Source organism: Trichomonas vaginalis, chromosome VI (genome assembly GCF_026262505.1).
Source record: "Trichomonas vaginalis G3 chromosome VI, whole genome shotgun sequence".
Lineage (NCBI taxonomy): Eukaryota > Parabasalia > Trichomonadida > Trichomonadidae > Trichomonas > Trichomonas vaginalis.
The window spans coordinates 1-24952 of NC_067208.1; the positions used below are offsets into that span (position 1 = coordinate 1).

Sequence of the window (24952 nt, forward strand, 5' to 3'; positions counted from 1 at the left end):
TATTTTCCCTATATCATTCGTAAATTTTCTTTCTATATTCTTCAAGATAAGATTCGGAAGTACCTTTGATTTGTTTAGCACAGATCAATCATACATCTGCATGCTTTGTTGCATAAACCTAAGTCTTGCATATGGCTATGTAAATCGAATATTCCAAACCAGTTATCATTGTAAAAGACCGTTTATCAATTAAAAAAGTTCTTACATTACCAGTTTAAAACAAATTCTAATCATGCTCATACAAGATAGTTAGTTTTTGTAATTTTTGAAATTATTGTTAAGCAAAAGCAACTTTAAGATGGATTTCATATTAAAAAAGAGACTAACTCAAAGATTAATTGTGTTAATAGGGATAAAAACCTCAAACCAGAAATTTTGCAAATTACCTCAGACTTTTCAGAGGATTGAGTTGCCACTCAATCCTCTGAAATAGTCTGTGGTAATTTTTAGTCTCTACACTATTTCAATATAAGCTCCATTTTTAAACAGTTTTTAAAAATCGAGCATTGAAAAGTGTGATGAGACATTCAAATTTCAAATTCAAGGTTTCGGATGTTACAATGAAGGAGTTAATTGCTTTTCATTCATATCATTAATATCATTTAAATACGAGTATAGAAGGAAAATTTTGAAATAAAAACTTCGGGATCATCAAGTTTTGAGAAGTATCACTTTTAATCCTCCTGAAGTTAGTTAGGGATATTTAATTATCATATGATTAGGAATCTTTTTAATAAAATTTTCCTTCATAATTAGATTCAATATTCTGAGCAATAGCATTTGAATGAATAAATTTAAAGCTTTCAAAACTTTCCTTGATGATGAGCCAGCATACATTTTGCTCACTAATTAAAAATCACAAAACAGAAATGGCTTGCGATCGAACTATCCATTCAAGTTCTCAATTTTTCATAAAAAAAATTTAATTAGCACATTGAAATGGAAATTCAATTAGTTAATTATCTTCGTTGAATGACTTCCCTACGCGTGTTGAAATCCTTCATGCAGTTAATCGAAAACTACACAGAAGACAATACAGAAGTAATAGGCTATAAGGTCCCTGTTCCTCTCATCTCTCCTGAGATGGCTGAAGCACTAATTAAAGAAACGATGACTGTTCTCCAAAATAAGCCAACTCTCGTCAGAATTGATGCACCATGCTATGTAGTTGGCGACATACATGGTAACCTATACGATTTGATAAGAATTCTTTCTATGGCTAAAATGCCGCCAATGTCTAGATATGTTTTTCTTGGCGACTATGTCGATAGAGGACAGTTTTCTTATGAGATTGTCTTATTACTCTTCGCTTTACAATGCCAATATCCTAACGATGTTGTACTTCTTCGCGGAAATCACGAATTTGCTGACGTTAATAGCGTTTATGGATTTTTCGATGAAATGTCTCAACTTGAAAATGGACAATATCTTTATGATCTTATGAATAAGGCCTTCGAATGGCTTCCTATTGCAGCAATTATTCAGAACAAAATTTTCTGTGTTCATGGTGGAATTTCACCAGATCTCAATGATATATCTCAAGTCGAAAAAATCGAACGCCCAATTAAAATTTGCGAAGATGAACTTTTAGCAGATTTGATGTGGAGTGATCCAACAAGTGATACGAAGACTTACGCTCGTAGTACAAGAGGTCTCGGAATTTCATACGGAACTTCATTAGTTCACGATTATTTAAAGAAAAATAGTTTGACTTCAGTTCTTAGAGGCCACCAATGCGTTCAGAATGGAATCCAAAAGGCTCTTGATGGCCAAGTATATACAGTTTTCTCTTGCTCTAATTATGCAGATGCTTTAGACAATAGATGCGGATTATTATTCTTAAATCAGACCTTAGAAATGCAATTCTTCTCATTACCTCCTCGTCCCCAGCTCGTGAGAGAGAGAACTTCATTTTATCCAGTCAATAAATCAACTATTTTCGAAAGCGAAAACACAGTTATTCCATTTTCAATAACTGCTAAGCAATTCGAAATAAAGAAGGCAATGCTTGCTGTTCCACTTCCAAAACTTCGCTCTAATTCTCAATGCGCGATGCCAAAGACAAATAGATTCGCTAGAAACCGTATGAAATATATATAGATTGTATGTTTATTTTTCTATATGTGTTAAAATTTATATACATGTATTTAATTTTCAGATTTTTGATTCTTTCAATATTTTTTCAAGTTTGTCCATATTACTCCATTAAATATTGCTTAGTTCTTATCATATTGCTCCTTTTTTACTTTAAAACAGCATAGTAATTGCTAAGGTTTGATATTTCATCTAGATTATTCTGTAAAATATTGTTTTTCGCCTTATATCTCATGTATTATCCTAATTTATATAAGAAAATTATCAGCAATGGAGTGATATTGCTGTAATATTTCCATACAGCTCAATTCATTATGAAAATGACACATTCTAGTATATCTACTGTTGAAAAGTAAGGTAATACTATTTGAAACAATCAAATTTTGTTGTGAGGCGAGCAAATCTGCATTGGCTATTCTTGAATACCTTAATCTTTTCAATTTCATAACTAATTTGACAATTTCAAATTTTGGAATGCACATTTATATTTTCAATATGCTATCTATTGCTATGCATTCCACGTACACTCCTAGATAAAAAACCAAAGATCTTGAATCTCAATTTATACCATGCAATTACAAATTAACATGCATATTTGAATAGTTTAGCAATAATAATGCATTTCTATGGAATCAGTATCCGAAATAGATTTTTGCCGATGGAAAAAGTGCCATTGATTTTCATATTATCCAAATTTAGAAAACAGTAAAATATATATCTAGTTCCAATCGGACTTATATCCTACTATTTTTTTCGAAAAAAAGTTCAAATACGAAAAAATTTGACATTTTTTCTCGCAGTAATTTAGAATTTCTTTGTCAGGAGGAATACTTACATAATAATATGTTTAAAAACCTCGTTTTGCGAAAATTAATTATTTATTTATGGTATTTCTCTCAATTTCTCCGACCTCTCAACAGTCAGATTTCCAATTTTTCGAAAAATAATTATACAGTATAAGACCTCAACATTAAGCCATCGTTTTTCTATTGTAATTTTTCTGAATCATTTGAGACTTTCAGAATCTTATTGAAATACTTTTTATTTTCAACATTGAAAATTTTGAATGAATTCGTTACACGTGAGACGTAATTTTACTTATAATAACAAGTACAATTGATTTATCAAAAAATAATTCAAAATCGGATCATTTCAAAACTTAATTAATTTTTTCAAACAAAATCTGTTCGATATTTGATTTAAAAAGGTTTATATCACTTTCAACAATGACTGAAGTCCCCTCCTAGATCAACATACATCGGAGGTTCAATCAACGGTAGATACAGACTCAGAGCAATACAGACTTGGTGGCCGCTCACCATTAAAGACTCTTTTTGCTCTTCTTGCAGGCCCACTGCTTAGCCAGCTCACACAATCAAGGGTCATTATTGATTTTGTAATTTAATCGTCGTCGTTATCGATTTTGTAATTTAATCGTTATCGTCTTTTTCTAAACGTGCATTTTTTGCTTTCGGAGCTATTGAACATACATTGGCCCTTACCAGCAATTGAAAACTATTTTTCATTATCAACAATTACATTACTCCGAGTTATTCATCAATCAATGAAAATCGATATATAGTCCATACTTCAATTTACAATATTGGCAAGTCCAATTTCACTTGGCATATTTAACTCATATAGAAAAACCAGTTGGAATCGGCAAAATTATCTTTAATTCCATACATAAGAAAAAAAAAATTATAAAGTTCTTCAATAATAGCAAACTAATAGTTTAAATAGATTTACAAGTATCGCCCATCTACTTTTGATATAATTCACATATTAAATGTAGAAAACTGGTTTAAAATAAATATTTCAAAAGTTCGAAAACGATTTATGAAAAAATAACGTGATGACATTTACTAAATTTGCTCTGTATTAAAGTATCGATGATAGAAAGAGCATATTTTGTAAATATTTCAAAAATATTTAAAAGTCGGAGAAATTGTATTGTAATGTACTATAATTATGTTACAAATCCGATTCAATACTAATCCTTCGCTATTGAAGTTGTTTTGAGAAGGATATTCTCTAAATTCTTGATAAATCTTTAAAATCTAGAGTAATCGTTTTGTAAACTTAACAAAACTAAAATGTATACCAATAGATTGGCATTTTCTACGTTTTCAAAGTGAGAGAGTGTAAATTCTTTTTTTTATCCTATTAAGGTTTTTAAAAAATTTAATTAACTTAATTTATATGATCTGAAATATATGACAAGTTAATATGGAGAATTCTTTCAACCCAATTTCAATTTATTGAATTTTCTATTCGAATTCAAAAATTTTCCCAAGAAGAAAAAATAATTAGGAAATTTAATATGTTAATACATAAAATATTTTATTTATTCAAAGAATTCAATTTTCTATTGGATCAAAAAACTTGTGTTAAAGTTCGTATTTTAAGATAACTATACTTTTAGAAGCTGTTTTTATTTTTTTCACCGGGATTTTATTAATTTAATTCTTTCAAAATTTGAATCTTATTGTATATCACCGGACTATGATCATAATAGAGTTGCAATCTCTAATTATAGCCACATTAGTACTCGTGGGTCGATATATCATGGGAGATACAAAATTATTTGAATTTTCTTTTATTTTTTTAAAAAATATTAAAAAAAGTAAATAAATAACTAACAACACAGCATCACTTTTCGTAAAATGCTTTAATCCTAGTCCTTTTTCCCCTTAATTTTTCAATCTCTCCCAGGTTGAAATTTATTCCGGGAATTTTTAAAGATGCTTGGTCAACATAAAATTTCATTAAATCTTCCACAGGAGTCATAAACTCTGAACATTTGAAGCGAGCATGAACTGCATCATTCAAATTTTTAAGAAGATTTTTGTTCGAAAAGTGATTCAATACGGCGATTACATGAATACAAGGTAATCCGTATAATTCGATGTGCTTACATGTGCATGAATATTGTGAATCTGACATAATTTTTACGCAATATGTATAGCGACCAAAAGTTGCATAATATAATTCTTGAATTGGATCATATAATACCGAGCTAAACATATCTGAATGTTTCAAAGTTTCATTTAGATTTTTGATAATATTATCTGATTTAAAATCACCTGTTAAAACATTTTTAACAAGATTGAATTCATGTTCAATGAGACGGATAATTAGTTCGGCGGGTTCATATGTATCCCATTTATCTTTAATTTCGGCATTAAGGGATTCAATAAGAGATGTTGTGAGTATGCCAGCGGTGTAGTCAGCGAATCCTTCAAATGGGTTAATACTATCTAAGTACTTAAAGAGATCCTGATTATTTTCGCGGTTTGGATATTCCTCTTGTAAACGAGTTTCTAACTTTTTAATCAAGTCAATTCGTTTTTGAGGATGGTCTGCGTAAGCGACTTCAACAATTTCGGAATAGACATTGATGTATTCCCTTTTTGTTGCAAAATGACGTAAGCAAAATTTATGATCGCAAGAAAAGCCTGATTCTCTAACAGCAGCTATAATTGCCGGACCTTGATCGGAATAAATATTCTTGAATCTGCTTGGTGGAATAAAAGATTTCAATTTAGTGAGCATATCCTTAATTGTTATCGTATTTTCACTAACAGACCATGCAAATGCAATAGGGATAAGTCTATTATTTGGTGCAGGTGTACCAATAATGAGTAAGTTTCCTTTTTTAATACAAAATAAAAACGTTCCATCAATTTGAATTATTCCGCAAAAAGCTTGTGTTTGCATGTAAAAATGAGTTATTGGAGGAATTACAATAAATGAATAAATTTGAAAGTCTTTTGAATTTTCAGGTAATTCATCACCTTTCTTAAATGTATGCAATTCAATTTCATTGTTAACTTCTTTAACTAAAATCATTTCGCAGAATCCTTGTTCGATTTTGTTTATGATTGAAAAAATTGTTGAGAAATAATTGTAAGATTGAATTCTATCCCCTTTGTGGTTCCTTTAAGTTTATTTACTATATTATGGAACATCGTATAAGTTGCATTGGGAATATTCAATTCTTTTGCAAAAATTTCTTTGCATTGAGGAACATTATCAGAATTTGCTAATTCATAGACTTTTTTTCCTGCTTGCAACTTAAGAATTTTTGGTATATTGTTACTCGGCTTGCATTGCTTTGCTCTATGCTCGTGTTTAATTACTGGAATGAAGAAAAGTTGACCATTTTCATGAGTCTTTACAAGCTCCATGCAAAATTGGCAGTTAGGACAACGAAACTTTTTTCCTTGCTCAAAATTTAATGGATAAAAAGAATTATATGAATCTTTTGCAATAAATATAGCAGCTTCTGTAGGATCTGTAAATTTTAATTTGCTATATCTTTCCTTGAGAATTGGAATTGGGGAATTTTCAGGTATTTCCATTCTATATTTCAATTTTTTACGGGAATTCAATTCATTTTGAATTAAATCCAGCATATCAGCTCCATCTCCTTTTTCTTCATCAACAATAGCTTGGATGGATACTGATATAGTTTGATTCTCTTCCACTATTGTCGGTTCGCTTTCCGACATGAGATAAAATTGAAGGTTTAACGTACTTTTGATACTCTGAGTTAAAAAAAGATTTTCTTAACATAATTTGATTTATTGGTCCTTAAAAAATTCTGATTCAAAATTGAATTGAATCGAACGAGTTTTCCTTTTGAGTCATTTCAAATATTCATGAGAAAGAAAAAAATTCTAGCAATTTCAAATATTTTTGATTTGATTGAATTCAAAAGTGTCACAAATATTCAATGAGAAAGAGAAAAGAGATCGAATATGTTGTTTCTGAGCGAATAGTCAAGCAATATTTCGTTAAGTACAAAGATCAGCATCCGGAAAAAAATAAATGGGTATATCAAAATGAGATTCCGCAAGAAATATTTGAAAAATATCTAGAAACGAAGAAAACAGAAAATATTGATGAAATGTTACGCTGTACTCGAATTGTTCATGTTGTTGATCAAGATAAAAAAGAATTTTATCTTGAATTTTCAAAAAAAAATCAAATTCATCACATATTAAACAAGAATCTAGATGAAGAACATCAAAAGGCTTATATAGATTATCTTGAAAGTTTACTCAAACTTGAAATAAAAAATAAAAATTAAATTAAATTAAATTAACCTTCGTTAGGATATCGTTGCAAATAAAGATCTGTTTCTCAGAAAGATCCTGATTTTCTGATAAATATTCTGTTGTAACTTCTACAAGGTTTAAGATATGAAAAACATTTTTGAATATTTCATCGCTATCAAATCTGCGGAAACATCTGGAATATAATTTCAAATATTTGTGAAGATTTGAATTCTCAATTGCATAATTAATTAAAAATTCATGTGAATTTAAAAAATCGGTAGATAAATTTGCATGGGTATAAGAGGAAGTACACAATAATACCCCTGAACTACATACTCTGTAAATGAATAGTGAGGAGAAAGACTTCGCAGAATTTCAAGTGTTTTTATGAATTCTAAAGCCATCTCAGATGTTATATCGACTGCTTTATAAAATAAAACTATAAATTTGAGAAGATAAACAAAATCTTCGTTATTTATAATTGAATTCACGTCATTAAAAAAGTTGAAATAATTTGATATTAGTATATCCGAACATGGAAGAGCAGTTGCATATCCTGGGTAATATTTTAATAATTTTGTAAAGAAATTTGCAATTGCATAAGTTGAATATTGATTTTCGTACTCAATAATACTAGAAAAAATTTCTTTCTTGAGTAAAACTGCGTTTTGGAAGAATTCAACGTCAAGAATATTGTTTTTAATCAAAGCAATAAATGTATCGATGATATAGAGAGAATTGTCACTGCTGCTTATGAAACGTAATATCTCATCATATTGATCGGAAAATGTTGATAAATAAAGGTATTGTATGTTATCTAAAGCTTTAAAATGAATTAATTTTAATGAAAAAATGAAAAAAATCTGGTTAATATAATGCGATAAATATTCGAATAAATTTTCCAGTAGTATCAAATCTATTTGAAAGATATTCGAAGAAGTGATATTTTGAATTGTGAATTTTAATATTGTTTCATTTTGTGTAGATTGCTCGATAATGAAATGTATCAAAAGATTCATTGAATATGAGTCAATGGAAAAGCTTAAATCCTTAGGGATATCCAAAATAAATCTTAATAAAGAAGATTCGTCTTGAAAATTAGCTTCCGAAAGTTCTATTTCAGTCGGAGCTGGAAGATTCCGATCATTTATGAATCTCGAAACGACAGAAAATTTGTATTGTTTATATTTCATTATTCGAAATGATAAACTTCAAAATCTAAAATTTATTTTTTTACAATATATTTCATCCTATTGTCAAGGCTAAATTTTTCACCGGAAGTGTATCAAAAATTGATAAGATTTACGGTGATCTAATTATGACAATTCAATGCATCTCGTGATATAACGCAGATATAAACACAACTGATATTGCATAACTAATAATTGAGTCAAATAACTAAATTATGTGTTATATTTTACACATATTTCTTCAATTTTGTAATAAATGGATGTTTAACACTAATTTTTTAAGGACTTCGACTTTAGCATCACATAAATATGTTATTTTCTATATTAAAACGTAATTTTGGTGGTCTTAGAATAGAAAAATATGCAATATTCGTGGAGATAATGAGGGTTCTTAAACATGTTCTTAAAAATAAATAAAATAATACAAATCTTTATTCAATCTTTTGATATTGTTGGTCCTCTCTTTGTGAAAATACTTAACTTCAAAGAGTATTATGTTTTACCTAGTGAGGACCTTAAGTTTGCAAAAACATAATAAAAGTAAAATAAAAAAGATCGGATTTATCACAAAACTTTGAGTATTATAGGATTTAATATATTTTCTTAGTAGATTATATGATTTAGTTTCTTAAAATCTAAAGTATTTCTTGAGGAAAATATAAATTGAAATTCAAAAAGTAAAAAAAATGTAAACAAATCAAATTTTAAATGGACCAAATGTTGATTTTTCATTCGTTTTCTCATTATCGAAAAAAATTTGGAAAGCTAAGAAGTCAATAACAAGTTATATAATACAAAAAACCCACATCGGATATGTTTTCATCAAATAGTCTCCTAGATTTGTTATGAAATTAAAATATCATGATATTTTAAGGGCTTTTGATTTCAATATTAGAATTATTCAGTTATGTCGTGCTAATATCAATTGCTTTATACAATTAATCGTTTACAAGCTGCAAAATCGAACAATAATTTGACTTTGTAAAAAAAGTGCGTCATTTTTATTCGTTATACTTACAAAATGTAAACATTACGAGAAACATTTACATTTGTAAATGTAACAAGTAAAGTTGTATCGCATTTGACTTTGTAAAAAAAGTGCGTCATTTTTATTCGTTATACTTACAAAATGTAAACATTACGAGAAACATTTACATTTGTAAATGTAACAAGTAAAGTTGTATCGCATAATTTGACTTTGTAAAAAAAGTGCGTCATTTTTATTCGTTATACTTACAAAATGTAAACATTACGAGAAACATTTACATTTGTAAATGTAACAAGTAAAGTTGTATCGCATAATTTGACTTTGTAAAAAAAGTGCGTCATTTTTATTCGTTATACTTACAAAATGTAAACATTACGAGAAACATTTACATTTGTAAATGTAACAAGTAAATACATCAGATTTAAATTGTAAATGTAGTTTATCTCTCTCATCTCCTTTTTAAAAGGTATTACATACATACGAACGCATGGGTCACTCAATAATTAGCGTGATAATAATTGAGGATAGACTGTAATCGTAATTTTATTTTTGGACTTATATTTCGACATTTTGAAGTCGCTTGAAAGTCTTGCAAATGATTAAATTTGGAAAATTTGACCTAAGTCTGCATTATTTTGATGACTTAAACAATTCTATAAATCTTTTCCTAAAAATTTAAAAAATATAATTTCAATTTCCCTAAATTTATGTAATTCATATATCACCAAAATATTTGGACTGCATTTCGTTTGTCTGCACCTAATTAAAGTCTAAATACCAATTAATTTTGGAGTTGCATTGCTTTTAATGTAAAAATGCACGTTTAGAAAAAGACGATAACAATTAAATTACAAAATCGATAACGACGACGATTAAATTACAAAATCGATAACCTCTCCACAATCAATTTATGGTATTGTAGACTCACTTTGGATTTCCAAGACACATGGAAATTTCGGTCTCAATGTAACATCATCAATCTATCTCTTTGATGAGCTCATTTTTTCATGCGGTGAATTCATGCTCATCTCCATCAGCAGCAGAGTTGCATTTCTTTTCGGAAAAGATCTCAAGAATGAAGCATCTCAAGTAGTTGTTGACTTATTTAGATTTGCTTTCATTTTCGGTCTCATTATTGCAGGAACTCTTCTTCCATTCGTTCCAATGGTTACAAAATGGATCTCTGGTTCCGATGACGTTGCCCGTGAAGCTTTCAAATATGAAATTCCACTTCTTGGTTTCTCTTTTATCCAAATCATTTTCTTACTTGGTACAGGCATTCTCCAAGGTGAAGGCAGATCATGGCTTGCTGGAATGTTCCAGATCTTATCCCTTTGCATGATTATGTTTTTTTTGATCCACTTTTCCTTGTTTACTTCAAGATGGGTGTTTGGGGTGCATCTCTTGCCACAGTTATCGCCCAAACAATTGTAGCAACAATCATTTTCATCTACATCTTTTCAGGAAAGTTCTCATTGAAATTCCATTTCCAGTTGTTCTTCAACAAGCCATCTCCACATTCATACGATGCTCTCAAAGTTGGCGGTGGTGCTTTCATGCTCTATCTCTCAAGCGCTATTCCAGGTTTTGTTATGCAGAAATACATTACCTTAACAGCCGCTGCAATCAATGAAGTTACACCAGTTTTAGCCTTACTTGATACATTTAACAGACTTTACGAACTCGGCATTTCAATTACTTATGCTTTTGATGCTTCATTCCTCCCATCAGCATCATATGCTTACGGCAAACGCCAATATCGCCGTATCCACAAACTTGCTGGCCATACTCTTTGGATTTCTGTTGTTCCATCAATGATTTATTCTGCAATTGTTTCAGCAATTCCAAAGAAGATTGCCTCGTTCTGGTCTACTGATGAAAGATACCTCTACTGGGCACAACAGCTCTTCCCAATTGGCTACTTAACACTTTGCACATGGCCAATTTCCTCAACTTTTTTGACATATCTTGAATCTACAGATTATCCACTCCGTGCAACAATCTCCTCTGTAATCACATCGATTACTCCACTTCCTCTTATTTCCACAATTATATATTTCTCGAAGAGAAACAATCTCTAACTTCTCTTCACTTCTTACATATGGCAGAACATCGCCCAAGTTCTTCTTGCCATTCCTTTCGTTCTTGGTCCGTTCTTATCTATTTACAAGACAAAGGACGGAGATGCAATTCAGGGCCACGAAGCTCACTCGGATTCTGACACATACAACTCTATCCAGTCAATCCCTGATCCAGAAGTTCCTCATCAGACTGCTTAATCTTCATATTTCATTAATTTAATAATGAATATAATATGAACCGGTTGTTTATATATAGTTAGCTTCAATATTATTTTGTTTGTAATAGTATTGTTTGTTTAGATGTCTAAACAATTGTTTGTATGATATTTATAATAAATCAAACTGATTTTTAATTTATTCTCAGGAACTGAAAGAAAAGATATAGTACATTCAGTTATACTAGCTATATAAATCCATACTATCAATTATTTAGCTTAAATTGCAAAAAAATATTTGATATATTTGATTTTTAAAAAATCATTTATGTTTTTATTCACAAAAGATTAAATTCATATTTGTCTGTTAAGTGTTGCATTTGTAAACTGTGTTCGCATGAAAATAGGGGAAAAACATCTAATATTTTAAAATTTATATGCCTAAACAAAACAATCCAAGAATGTATATGCTTAAAACATATAGTATACCAATTTTTTAAAGAGAGAATGAAATAATTGTTTAATTTGAAAGAAAATAATATTAAATAATTTCATTTTATCAAACAAATACATACAAAAATAATAAATTATGTTTGATGAACTGCAGAAATCATTTCCTGCATTTCGTTTTCTTCGACTTCTAATATGGTTCTTATATTCCGCAAAGTCTTTTTATCATCAAGAGTTCTAAGTCTTGCCAATTCTATCTTAAGTCTTTCCATTCTCTGTTGGACTCTTATCTGAGCTCCAGTTCTCATTTGATTAACTCTAGCCATCTCTCTTTGCGTCTCAAGTCTTGCTTTCTGGTCTTCTTCAGACAGCATCTTAGACCTCTGGAATTCATAGTCTTGAGCAAGTTTTCTACGTCTTGCTTGAGTAATTTTCTCATCTCTATCAACAATCTGTTTAGCAACTGCGAGCATGTCTTTTGATCTTGCTTGTTCTGCACGCATATCCTTTTGCTCTGATTCCTGCAAGAACTTTTCCCTCTTCTGTTGGTTCTCTGCTTCGATTGCGTCCCTTGAAATTTTGACTCTGTTTAGTTTTTCTTGTTCGTTTTTAGCAATTTCTCGGTATTTCGTCTGAACTCCTTCAGCAATCTTAGCTCTGTTCTCTCTAAATTGATTTTCTTTGCGATTTATTGTTTCAAGAAGAGCATTTCTACGATCTTCTTCTCTGGATTTTAATGTTTCATTTATTTCTACGTAGGATCGGATTTGTGGAGGAACTCTTGAAAGCCTTGCTGTCTGAGCTTGCTTTTGCCAGTTTTGGAATCTGTTCTCGCTCTTCTCAATACTTTGTTTCATCGTATTAATCTTTTCATCAAGAAGTTGCTGCGATCGCTGCCTTGCTGATTGTATTTGACGTTCTTTTTCTACCCATTGATCGTGTCTCTGTTTTGCAATTTCTTGACGAATTTGATTTCTTCGAAGCTCGGCAGGATCTGGCTCTGAAGGACGATATTCTGGTGGTGTAAATACCTTTTCACGTGATTTGAACTCGAAATTCATTGCCCTTATCTGAGCAGTTCGTATTTTTTCTGCTTGTTGCCGAGCAATTTCAGCGGTTCTTGATAAAGTTTTTTGCATCATTTGCTCAACAAGAGTTTGAGAATGTATTTCACGTAGACGTTTCATAAACATGTGCTTGAGAATGTTATTAGTTTTTTGTTCTTGCTGTTGAATAAGCATTTTATCTTTTTCGATAAAAATTTTATCTCTTCGTACATCAGCACTTACAACTCGGTTATCAGATTTTTCATTTAGTACTTCTTGACGCTTTTGCTTGATTTGATCAATTAAACTTTTTCGGTTTTCTTCAAACTTCTTGTAAAAGAACTGTGTAACTGTATCGTCACAGCCTGCTTTTGCAAATGTCTGGGGATTTCGAGCGTTAAGCTCATTTAATGAGATTCCAAGGCGACGCATTGCTTCTAAAGATGCAGGTTCATTAATATTGCATTCCTGGTTCATCATATTGAAATTTTCTATTGTAATAAAAGGCCGCGGTGGCGGCAATCCTTCGTTATTCATACCAACGGATTTTAATTAATTTTGTCACTTTTATAATACATTTTAGAAAGATTTTATGCGATCATAGAAGAGGAATATCGATTGATAAATCCATTGATGAGAGAGACATAAACAATCTACTGGTATATAGCATTATAATTTAGAGTTTTGAGATAGTATATTTCATTTACACTCCATTGAAATTTTAAATAGTCTTTTTATCAACCTCAAAGAACAGACATACTACCATTTTCAAAGACTCAATAAGATATTAATATGCTCATTAATGTAAAGCTCTGTTTAGTTATATCTGGCATTCTCAGTTGTGATTGAGTCATATATTGTATATTATTTCATTATCTAAAGCTATCATCTGTTCCATATGGCAGTATTTTTTATCTTTTCTAATTGATAATTTATTGTTTTTGTTTCTTTTTTGTAAATTTTTTCCAATAGTTTGATATAGATATCATATCTTTTAACTGTGCTTGTATATTTTTTGAATGATTTATTTTATGTTAATATATAAGTCATGATTAGTTATGTCAAAGGATATATTTTTTGGAATTTTTTTTTATTTATTATATATTTTTACAAATTAAGTTTTTTTATATATATTTTTGTTATTTCTATTATTATAATTTTTAAATGATTGATTTTGTTTTTCATATATAATGGCAATTTTTTGAAATCAATGTGCGGGTGAGTAGTCTAGTGGTATGATTCCTGTTTTGGGTACAGGAGGTCCCGGGTTCAATTCCCGGCTCGCCCCATTTTTTCTTTTTTCTTTTTCTTTTTTTCCTTTTCTTTCTCTTTCGAAAAATTTTTCTTTTGCTCACTCTCTCTATATCATTCTTTCATCTATTTATCGTCATTTATGACTATTGAAAGGATTTAGATCAACATGCATTTAAAAAAATTGTCTATATTTCTTTTGTCTGAGTTTCTTCTTGATCTAACATCTTACACAATAGGATTTTCAAATAAACATGCATCCAAACAATACATGCGAATAAGATCGTTTTAAGATCATCATGCACAACTTTTCAATCTAAACAATATATTCATGATATTCATAATATCTTTGTGTGAAATCTGAATTAATTGCCAAGCATTTAGTTTTGAAATCTTCAAATGATCCCCATGCAATTAACCATGCAAGTGAATCTTTTGGATAAATTTCGATCAATTTTGATTCTTCAATTTTATAATAATCGCAATCAATTGAAACCCCACGATTTCTGAGAAAGCAGGCAAATTCTGGAGAATGAAGACTATAAATTCTATTGTGAGAAATTTCAATCTTTGATAATGTGTCAGCTAGAGCAGTTTTACGCAAAGGTCTCTTTTCTGCAGCTTTGGTGAAAACTTTTTCTATATATTCTATTGTTATTCCATTTTTGTTTAAATTTTCATCAATAAATTTGTTAATTTCTTGTTCATTCCAGTTGTCATCATCCCAGATCATCCTTTCAAATTCGATAATCAACTTGAATTCGTCTGGAACCTCAATGTCAGAGAAATTTTTGATTGAATACTCATTCATCACTGAATTATTATGAACTTGTAAAGGAGAAACGTAATATATGCGGCTATATTATATGTATTATCTCAACTTCTTACGTAATTCATTAATAAATTTTGAAATTAAGATTAATTTGGATAAAAAAAGAGAGAAGATGTAAAAAAAGAAGATAAAGATAGTTTTATTGTACAAAAGTAATATAATACAAATAAGCAAAGATGCAATTCACAAGTTGGCAATCAACTCTATCTAATATTCCTCCATGGCCTGGAATTAAGTGAGAGAAGTCCTTGATACCGAGTGATCGCTTGAATCCAGAAGCAAAGAATCCTCCAAATGGAGAAACTAAGCTTGCAAATAGAGCAATAACAGTTGCATGAATATAAGCTGGTAATATTGTGAACTTCTTATCAAATATCTCGTAAGTTGTTGGAACAAACTCTTTTGGTGTAACACATTGAACATTGAAATCAAATGGCTTTGAATGTCTGCAGTAAATGTATGGAAATTGCGCTGCGATATATGTTGCTCCAATGAATACTAGAGGTGTAAGGATAAGTGCACCAACAAAACCTTCGACTGTCTTATTTGGAGATAATTTGATAAGTTGATGACGGCCAAATAAACGGCCGCAGAAATATGCTGCTGTATCATTTGCAACTACGCAGAAGATTGGAATGGAGAACCAAAATAGAGATGTGTCTGCAAACTTTGTATAGAGATTGCATGGAATTCCAATAATAAAAGCACCACAGAATGCATATGTGAATCTCTTGTATGCATATTGGTCGTTTTCTGGTGTCAGTCCTGTGACGAATAAGAATAATGCTAACATTACAATCAAGAACACTGCAATATAGTGAAATCTGGCAATTAAAGTATCAGCTATGAAATAGTGAAGAATTGTCTTTCCTGAAATAAGGTATGTCATTGCAAAGAGAAGGATATATGGGAAAACTTTGATTCTAAAGCCAATTGGCTTCTCTTTTTCTGGCTCAATACTAAGGTGTAATAACTCTCTAAATCCTAAGAATTCAATGATTAAGAGCTCGGCAAATAAAGGATATTTTCCAATGCACATGAGAAGAACCTCTGTTCCAATAATGACTACTGCTGATATCGTACGGACTAAGAGGTCACCCCATTTCGAAGACTTGGCAGGTGGATGCTCACGCTTTGATGTCATTCTGAAAATAAAATTTTTGAATCAATTATTCCGATCACGCGTTTGAATTTAAAATTGAATGAACTTGATCGGAGTGTTGATTGACATTACACCGCAGTATTTTTGATAAAACAGAACCGCATGAAGAATGTAATGTATCTGATCTGAACGAAAAATGAAATCATGAATATATTGTTTAGATTGAAAAGTTGTGCATGATGATCTTAAAACGATCTTATTCGCATGTATTGTTTGGATGCATGTTTATTTGAAAATCCTATTGTGTAAGATGTTAGATCAAGAAGAAACTCAGACAAAAGAAATATAGACAATTTTTTAAATGCATGTTGATCTAAATCCTTTCAATAGTCATAAATGACGATAAATAGATGAAAGAATGATATAGAGAGAGTGAGCAAAAGAAAAATTTTTCGAAAGAGAAAGAAAAGGAAAAAAAGAAAAAGAAAAAAGAAAAAATGGGGCGAGCCGGGAATTGTAAGTGTTTATTCGGAAAGGGTTAAGACGAGCGAGCGAAGCGAGCGAGCAAAGTTTTAGGTGAGCGAGCGAAGCGAGCTACTTGGGTGGAGGTGGGGCAGGATTTGGTCTAGGTGGATTTGTTGTTGGTGGTTTTCACTCCAATGAGTGTATCATGGATGTGGTGCTAGTCTGTTATCAGACCATACGGACTGATGGATGGGAGGTTAATATTATTATCTGTTTGAGGGAGGGTGAGTAATTTTCGTGGTGTCTCTTTTATTTTGGCTTGTGATTCCTAGCACGGAATCCGGTGTTTGGTACACGTTTCGTACCGAGTGACATCGCTTAAGCTCTGCCAATCCTACTATGCTTCTGTTCTTCTCACTCGTCTTATCTCTTCTTAGTTAAGGAATTCGTCCTCATCGGGTTGGTCTAAGGCTTGTTCTATCGCGTTGTTCTCAGCATCTTCTTCGATGATTTGATCAACAGAGATAGTTTGTTCGGTTGAATTATTTATTTGTTCGCCTTGGCCATTGTCTTCTTGAGCATTTCCATTGTTGGTTGGTTGCTCTTCAGAGGTTGCCTGTTGGTTCTCCTGACCATGATCTGTGTCGTTATTGTTTTCATTGTTGTTTGGTGGGATCGCTGCATTGGGAGCTGTGACTCGTCCTGGGAGGGGACGGCAGCGCATACCGAAGAATTCTGGCACTTTTTCAAAAACAATGCAAGCACTCGCAGCTATCGCGTGCATCGAAAGTCTCTTGAGTAGCTGTATGTGATCTGCAGGTGAGATTCTCAATGCGTCGAGTTTTGTACGGAGAGGGATGACTCCTAGTGATGAGACTACGATAATTGAGAGCGTCGTGGTCCAGTTAAATAATCTCTCTGTTTGTTCAGCAAGGCTCTTATACTTGTTAACCTTTTTGTCGTATGCCGCGTCAAGAGAGTTGCCAACATTGTTGTCCGTGCCGTAAGGGCATGTGACTTCAATGATCTTGATCATCTTGTTCGCTTCATCGTAGACAACAAGGTCTGGGAGGAGATCTTTAACTGTGTCGTCGAGCTCTGGGCCTGTTGTTTGGTAGCCGTCACTTGTAATTCTCGCCGAGCATTTGATGGTTACTCCTGGATAGTGATCGTGAATGAATTGGTAAATGTCATCGCATATGATATTGTGGCGCCATTTGTATAGACTGAAACGGTTTCTGCACATGTTCAATGTGTGGAAGAGAGTGCAGGATTGGCATCCGCACAATGGACAATTAGCCAAAACTTCTGGGTTGTGGAAGTGCATGTTTGCTGGGGTTGGAGCTGTGTTTGTACGGAGAGCAATAGCCGCTGAGTAGAGGTTGTTTGGAACAGCTTGTGGTCTCTTCATGATGTCGTGTGACTCCGCTAGCGCTGCTGGTTCGCAGAAAGTGTGTGAGTGTGTTTCGTCTTTCTTGAACTCCTCGTACTGCCTCTGTTGGATGACGCGACCGATTAAGGGTGAGATTTGGCCGATGTGTTTCGAGCGGTACCAGTCTGTTGCATTTTCTCCTACACCTCTGACTTGTATGCCTCCTTTGTCCCATTCTTTGAATCTGACTTCCAGTTTGTCTGCTGCTTTAGCCGCCTGTGTGATGAAACAATTTGTGCGTTTGGATCTTTCGTTCTTCTGGACAATTTTGCCGTTTTCCATCTTGATGCCTAAGAAACCATTTTCTTGGTCTTCGACGACCTTGCGGAATGACTTCTCTTCTTGAGCCATTGTGTGAAAGAAGGCTTTGGTTTCTGCTTGTTGACTTAACCATAACCTCGCAAATTTAGTGAGAACGAGCTGAGGCTGGCGAAGTTCCAATTTAACGAGTCCAAAGCCGCCTTTGTTCTTCGGCATGTAGAAAAATGAAACCGGAATGTTTGACGTCGGCGCTTCTTTGTCGATCAGGCCTCGGATCATCTGATCTGTCGCTTTCAAGTCATTGACTCTGAATACGTTGTGGAACATGTAAAAGTCAAGTTGTGGCAAGATGAAGACTCTGAGAGCGATAATCTTCTGAGAGAGAGCGAGATGTGACGCGAAGACGACTCTGATCTGTGCTTTGACCTTTTCCAGAATGCCAGTTGCAGCTGCAAATCTTGATGTCTTTGTTCCAGAGATTGGTATTCCAAGATATGTGATGTTGTCCATGCTCGTCTTGATTGGGATTTCGTCTGGACCAATGCGGAAAGGTTGGATTGCAGTGGATGTTTTGGCAAGTGTGACGCATTTCTGTGGTGCAACTTTGAGTTTCGCAATTTTCTGGAATTCATCTACTGTGTTTAAGATTCTTTGCATTCCTTCATGTGTTGGAGAGATGACTAGAACGTCGTCAGCGTAAGCTTGAATGGCAATTGAATACTGTCCTGCTTTGTCTTGGAATCTGTAACCGTCCTCAAAGTGTCTCCTCTGGACTGCATATAATAAAGGATCTAAGCAGCAGTTGAAGAGGATTGGACTGAGTGGACAGCCTTGGATGACACCTCTGCGAACCGGAACTATCTCGGAGTGTGCATGTCTTGTATAGATAGCCGTTCTTGCTCCTTTGTAGAGGTCCTTGAGCAGATTGATGATCGAATCGGGAACTTTCTTCGCTTCGAGAGAATCAAAGATCAATTGATGAGGAACTGTGCCGAAAGCGTTCGTGAAATCGATTGCTGTTTGGAACATTTCAGACTGTGTTCTGGTTGATTGGCAAAGGACTTCGTTCGCGACTGCAATGTGCTCACTCAGTGTTGCTCCGCGAACGAAACCTTTTTGCATTGCGTGGAACATTGGGATCATCTGTAACGCTTTGTTGACTAAAGTCATGAAGATTCTGTAAGTGCATGACGTGATGCCGATTGGTCTCCAGTTCTTTGCTAACGATGGGTCGTCCTTCTTAAAAAGCATCACTGTCTTGGAGAGCTTCCAGCAGTCTGGGATGTGACCTGATATGATGATTGATCTGAATAATATACTGAGGAATTTTGCGGCGCTGACTGGGAATAGCATGTAAACTGAGTTCGGAATTCCATCGAGGCCGTGTGCCGATAAATGATTCTTGTTGCGGATTACTTCGATGATCTTCGATTCATTTGTCATGAAGTCGAGGAAGTCGTTTGCGAAAGCTTGGCCATATCTCTCCGGTAACGCGTAGTCATGATGCAGGAAGTTTTCGTAGCCTTCAGCTTCGTTTGCCCATTGAGGTCCGTAGTAATCAAGGTATTCGCTTGGCTTCAATGATTGTTGTGGAACTTTGTCGGCTAAGATTATGTTTCTGAGAGTCTTTGTTGGGTTATCGGCGAAACATGCTTGTAACTTCTTCCTTGCATATGGTGATGCATCCTGTGGTGTTCCGAGAATTCGGTTAATGTAATCCATTTTCTTGATGAATTCGTTGTTGTCCTCCATGTTGACGATGTTGAGAATACTCTGGTCGGAGATCGGTCCTTGAAATATTTCTTCAATGTTATATTGTTCGAATTTGTTATCTCTGAGATCGTTTTTGATTTTTGCAATCATTTCGACGAATTTATTGTGTTCATCGTCTCTCGTGCTGTCTTTGAGGCATCTCGCGTGACTTATGTGTTTGACTACTTTGATGAGAGTTCCTTTTATTTCATTGGCTGCTTTTTGAATGCGATCTCTTGTGTCTTCCGATATCCTTGGCGGTGGTGCTGTGTCTTCTCCTGTGTCTTCTCCATTTTCTGCTGTCATAAACTTTGGTTCGCTGTGGTTATTGGTGTAGATCATTTCTCTCAAGGCGGCATTGCATTTTAGTGTCAAGTAATCTACCTTGATTTTGTCTGCTTCTGTATTTCCTGTAGCTGCGTATCTTGTGGCTAATGGAGTGAGTTTCTTGTTGAAAAGTTCTCCTCCTCCTTTCAATAGTTTTAATCGGACGAGTGATGTCATTTTCGGTGTAACGCAGCCTCTCTCTTCTGCTTGTTGGAGTTCTGGAATGTTTCTTCTTGCCTCGGCGATGATGGCTACCTCTTCCTCTTCTGTTGCTGGTGGATTGATGATGACGGCATGAACCGCTTCATCTTCTGTCTCTGTTGTGTTATTTGGCGGGTCGAGGGCATCTGCTTCTTCGTTGTTTCCGTTGTCTTCTTGGTTCTCGTTGTTCTCTTCATTGTTGTCAGCATTAATTATCTGTTGTACTGGAGTGTTGTCTACTTGCTCTGCTCTTTCTCTTGCTCTCTCGGCATGTAATGCGTCGAGTTCTTCTTTGGTAATCCAGCAGTATGTAGCATCAGTGTGCGCGATTTCTCCGTCTACTCCTGCTGTTGTAGACTTATGTTTCTTCTTTAGATGTTCTTTGATGTCGCTCAATTCTGTTACATATGTGTTGCATCCTGCTTCTGGACATTTGCGACAAGCGTGTTCTTTGATGTCTTTGAGTGTCGGGTAGACGATTCCTTTTGGTCGGTTGACTCCTTCTATGACAATACCCCAAAAGAAGCCGTATCTCTCGATGTATACGTTCTTGGCGTGTTTCTTCGTTTTCATGTGGTCCATGAGTTTTGATCTGTCGTTGTTCGTGTATGAGCAGTCTGCATAAGGGCATTTGAATACGTGCGTATCAAGGTCGATGTTTCCGTTTTCATCTTTGTAGACAAACGTGCCTGTGCCATAGGCTTGGGCCAAAAATTCAACCCAGATGTCTATGGTGTGAACCTTTGGGTCAAAGCTCGTTTTCGCGATTTCTCCTTTGAAGTGGTCGCAAAGTTTTCTCAGTGATTCGAATGCCTTGTCTTCGTGTCCTTCGTATGATTCAAGTGGGCATCTAAGACCTGGTTTTGGTAATTTCCCTTCTTCTACTAGGAAATATACAAAGATTGGTGTATCTTCGGCGATAACCTCTTTGTTGACTCTGTAGTCTTTAATCGTTGTGTAGAAACGTTCTAAGTCTTCAAGTGTTTTGATGTTCGTTAAGTAGTCTTCACATTGTATTAAAAATTCTGTAAGTTTTTCGGCTGAGTTAATGTATCTTCCATTGTTGTTCTGGCTGTTCGTTGTATCATGTTCTTCTGCGTTGGCTAGAGCTCCTTCGACAAAATCTGGGCTGTAATCGATGTCTTTATCAGCAATTAGTTCCTTATTGTTCAGTGATTTAATCGGGATATTGTGTGCGCTGAAATCTCTTAAAAGTAGAGTCAGAATTCCGAGATCTCCTTTTGGTGGTTCATCCATGCATGGTACAAACCTGAGTTGACAGGTGTCTGTGATGATTATGGATGGTTTCCGATCTGTTCCTGGTGGACTTGGAGGGAATGCTTCTTCAATTGTTTCTATGGCTTCTCTTCCTACGATAAGTCTGAATCTGTTTGTTTCTTCAAGTGTGTCAAAAATTGCGACTTGTGTTTCTGGAAATAAATTTTGTACTGTTGGTTTGTCGATAGTTTTGTAAAGGCGTAAAATGTCGTTGAAAAAGAAAGATATATCTGGTGATAATTTTTCTGTGAGATGTGAAATCATATGGATGGCATGATCTTCTGCTTCGGTGAATAACTCGTCGCAATACGAGCATCTGTATTTTAGAGGGTTAAGTTCTTCGATGCCTGTCTTGTCTATTTTGATGGCCGTTATTCTTCTAAATGTGTCTTCTGTTGTTTCAAATGTATTGATCATGGGGTCAGTGTTATGGTGCTCTCTGATGTGTTCAACCATTCTTTCACAATTGTCACAATGGAAATTACAGCCATCAGCGTTACAGTGGAACGGTTCTGTACTCAAGTCACGGTCTTCAGGTGAGAACATGGATGCGACTAACAAACTGATGGGCAATGATGCGATGGATTGGCTAAATAATTTTTCCGAAATCCAGTAATTCTCTATTTCGGGTAATCTAATCTGAACTCCATCTTCGATAGGCTCCTGATTAAGTCGGAGTAATTTTCTGGATTCAACGCTGCAATATTTTTCAAAACGATATCTAAATTTTGTTCCTCAGGCTTCAAAATCGTTTTCGCGGTTGGCGTGAAACTGTCTGTTATAGCTGTGTTGCCACAGTACACGTACGATTGCAGTGGAAGCTTCTCGGGACCTCCTGTACCCAAAACAGGAATCATACCACTAGACTACTCACCCGCACATTGATTTCAAAAAATTGCCATTATATATGAAAAACAAAATCAATCATTTAAAAATTATAATAATAGAAATAACAAAAATATATATAAAAAAACTTAATTTGTAAAAATATATAATAAATAAAAAAAAATTCCAAAAAATATATCCTTTGACATAACTAATCATGACTTATATATTAACATAAAATAAATCATTCAAAAAATATACAAGCACAGTTAAAAGATATGATATCTATATCAAACTATTGGAAAAAATTTACAAAAAAGAAACAAAAACAATAAATTATCAATTAGAAAAGATAAAAAATACTGCCATATGGAACAAGAACGGGTATTCTTGCTACTTGTTCTTCGCTGCTTAAACTAAAAATTGGAAGAATTATTGCTTTATCAATCCAAGGAATGGTTTGGATAACTTTTCCAAATCTATAATCACCATCATATAATGATAATACAATGCTATCCCCTGGTTTCGGAATTTTGTGAATAATTTTAGATTCTAATGGAAAATCATCTTTAAACTCTTCTTGATCAAACTTTAGAAGGATATCATACGATCCACTTGCTATTTCTTCTTGAATAGAGTTAATATATTTTGTATCTAACTTCCAAATTATTTTTTCGTTAAATTTAACGCAGAATTCTGTATTATCAAACTCTATCTTATCTGGAAGTGATCATATATAGTTTACTCATAAATACATTCTTGATAATTCACTTCTTCAATTTTCATATCTATTATACCCTGACCTATATCCTCTTATAAACCATATTTCTACTGAGATCTTCTTAAAGCATCTTTTATCCCTATCTACGCCTCGAACCCTATTTTTCCGGCGGAATATGAATCTTCGGGTCTCGCTGATTCGATTTCTGCAGTCAGATCGTAAAAATACCCACTACATACCTGATAATCTCAATTTAAGTTCCTTAATTTTTTTGAAAAAAAAATTAAAACTCCCTTATCAAACATCATGCTCATTTTTACGAATTTCATTTTTCCTTTAAGTTTAAAATATACGCTTTTTAGCATGTTTATAATACATTTCAATTTACATTTACATTTTTATTTTTGAATTGTTTATTTATATTTCCGTTTGAACAATAATATTTATTGAAAATTGTGAGAGAAACGGATATAATAAAAAACACCATACAACAAAATTCACTTTTTTCATACTTACGCGGATCACTCCTTTTCGGCCCAATATGCCGGAAATGATAAAACTCTCAGATCTAGTTGCTAAGATCCAAACTCTCGACTCTCAAATCTATTTCCTCAGATATTGTTGCTAAGATCTACTTCCTCAGATCTTGTTGCTAAGATCTACTTCCTCAGATCTTGTTGCTAAGATCTACTTCCTCAGATCTTGTTGCTAAGATCTAAACTCTCGACTCTCAAATCTACTTCCTCAGATCTTGTTGCTAAGATCTACTTCCTCAGATCTTGTTGCTAAGATCTAAACTCTCGATCTCAAATCTACTTCCTCAGATCTTGTTTCTAAGATCCAAACTCTCAACTCTCAAATCTACTTCCTCAGATCTTGTTGCTAAGATCTTACTTCCTCAGATCTTGTTGCTAAGATCTACTTCCTCAGATCTTGTTGCTAAGATCCAAACTCTCGACTCTCAAATCTACTTCCTCAGATCTTGTTGCTAAGATCTAAACTCTCGACTCTCAAATCTACTTCCTCAGATCTTGTTGCTAAGATCTAAACTCTCGACTTCAAATCTATTTCCTCAGATCTTGTTGCTAAGATCTAAACTCTCGACTCTCAAATCTACTTCCTCAGATCTTGTTGCTAAGATCGATCTATTATACTCAATTTTACTTAAGCAATATAGATCACCTTTATTATGATTCTCTTTATCTGTACTTGTTTAAAATTAAATTACATCATAAAGATCTAATTACAAATTATTTAGAATTTTGAAATAAAACCAGTATTTTTATCAAATGCTTTGAGATTAATGCATTCAAACTTAAAAAAAAAAAGATATATTCAGATCAATTTCAATATTATTGATTTTTTAATGTAAAAACTATGTCTACATAGATCTCAAACAATTTTATTAGATACTCTTTTTCCCAATTTTTTTTCAAAA

The 24952-nt window shown here is 33.3% G+C and overlaps 8 protein-coding genes and 2 non-coding genes across 10 annotated transcripts, besides 3 other annotated features; 3 read left to right on the plus strand and 7 right to left on the minus strand.

Moving 5' to 3' along the window:
* Window positions 1-657: 657 nt before the first annotated feature.
* On the plus strand, window positions 658-2960 carry TVAGG3_0775950 (phosphoprotein phosphatase protein; the record flags this gene model as incomplete). The annotated part of the gene is made up of 1 exon (XM_051246128.1): window positions 973-2100. The coding sequence occupies one exon, from the start codon at window positions 973-975 to the stop codon at window positions 2098-2100; it is 1128 nt and encodes a 375-aa protein (XP_051081603.1).
* A 513-nt stretch (window positions 2961-3473) lies between these two features.
* Window positions 3474-3691: a mobile genetic element.
* A 981-nt stretch (window positions 3692-4672) lies between these two features.
* Window positions 4673-6798: a mobile genetic element.
* Window positions 5181-5649, minus strand: TVAGG3_0775980 (uncharacterized protein; the record flags this gene model as incomplete). Its single annotated transcript, XM_051246129.1, has 1 exon — window positions 5181-5649. A coding segment is annotated over one exon (469 nt), but the record flags the coding sequence as incomplete, so codon positions are not given.
* TVAGG3_0775990 (uncharacterized protein) lies at window positions 6126-6608 on the minus strand (the record flags this gene model as incomplete). The annotated part of the gene is made up of 1 exon (XM_051246130.1): window positions 6126-6608. A coding segment is annotated over one exon (483 nt), but the record flags the coding sequence as incomplete, so codon positions are not given.
* A 34-nt stretch (window positions 6799-6832) lies between the features above and the next one.
* TVAGG3_0776000 (uncharacterized protein) lies at window positions 6833-7189 on the plus strand (the record flags this gene model as incomplete). The annotated part of the gene is made up of 1 exon (XM_051246131.1): window positions 6833-7189. One exon carries the CDS (start codon window positions 6833-6835, stop codon window positions 7187-7189), a length of 357 nt encoding a protein of 118 aa, XP_051081606.1.
* Window positions 7190-10021: 2832 nt separating this feature from the next.
* Window positions 10022-10228: a mobile genetic element.
* A 1896-nt stretch (window positions 10229-12124) lies between these two features.
* TVAGG3_0776020 (uncharacterized protein) lies at window positions 12125-13607 on the minus strand (the record flags this gene model as incomplete). Its single annotated transcript, XM_001319837.2, has 1 exon — window positions 12159-13547. One exon carries the CDS (start codon window positions 13545-13547, stop codon window positions 12159-12161), a length of 1389 nt encoding a protein of 462 aa, XP_001319872.1.
* A 676-nt stretch (window positions 13608-14283) lies between these two features.
* Window positions 14284-14355, plus strand: TVAGG3_0776030. The gene has a single exon. It is a non-coding gene; the product is annotated as a tRNA-Pro (tRNA).
* Window positions 14356-14634: 279 nt separating this feature from the next.
* On the minus strand, window positions 14635-15129 carry TVAGG3_0776040 (uncharacterized protein; the record flags this gene model as incomplete). Its single annotated transcript, XM_001319838.1, has 1 exon — window positions 14635-15129. The coding sequence occupies one exon, from the start codon at window positions 15127-15129 to the stop codon at window positions 14635-14637; it is 495 nt and encodes a 164-aa protein (XP_001319873.1).
* A 136-nt stretch (window positions 15130-15265) lies between these two features.
* Window positions 15266-16325, minus strand: TVAGG3_0776050 (phosphatidate cytidylyltransferase protein; the record flags this gene model as incomplete). The annotated part of the gene is made up of 1 exon (XM_001319839.2): window positions 15290-16294. The coding sequence occupies one exon, from the start codon at window positions 16292-16294 to the stop codon at window positions 15290-15292; it is 1005 nt and encodes a 334-aa protein (XP_001319874.2).
* A 427-nt stretch (window positions 16326-16752) lies between these two features.
* Window positions 16753-22514, minus strand: TVAGG3_0776060 (ribonuclease H protein family; the record flags this gene model as incomplete). Its single annotated transcript, XM_051246132.1, has 1 exon — window positions 17151-22514. One exon carries the CDS (start codon window positions 22512-22514, stop codon window positions 17151-17153), a length of 5364 nt encoding a protein of 1787 aa, XP_051081607.1.
* Window positions 22515-22794: 280 nt separating this feature from the next.
* TVAGG3_0776070 lies at window positions 22795-22844 on the minus strand. Its single transcript has one exon. It is a non-coding gene; the product is annotated as a tRNA-Pro (tRNA).
* Window positions 22845-24952: the final 2108 nt, after the last annotated feature.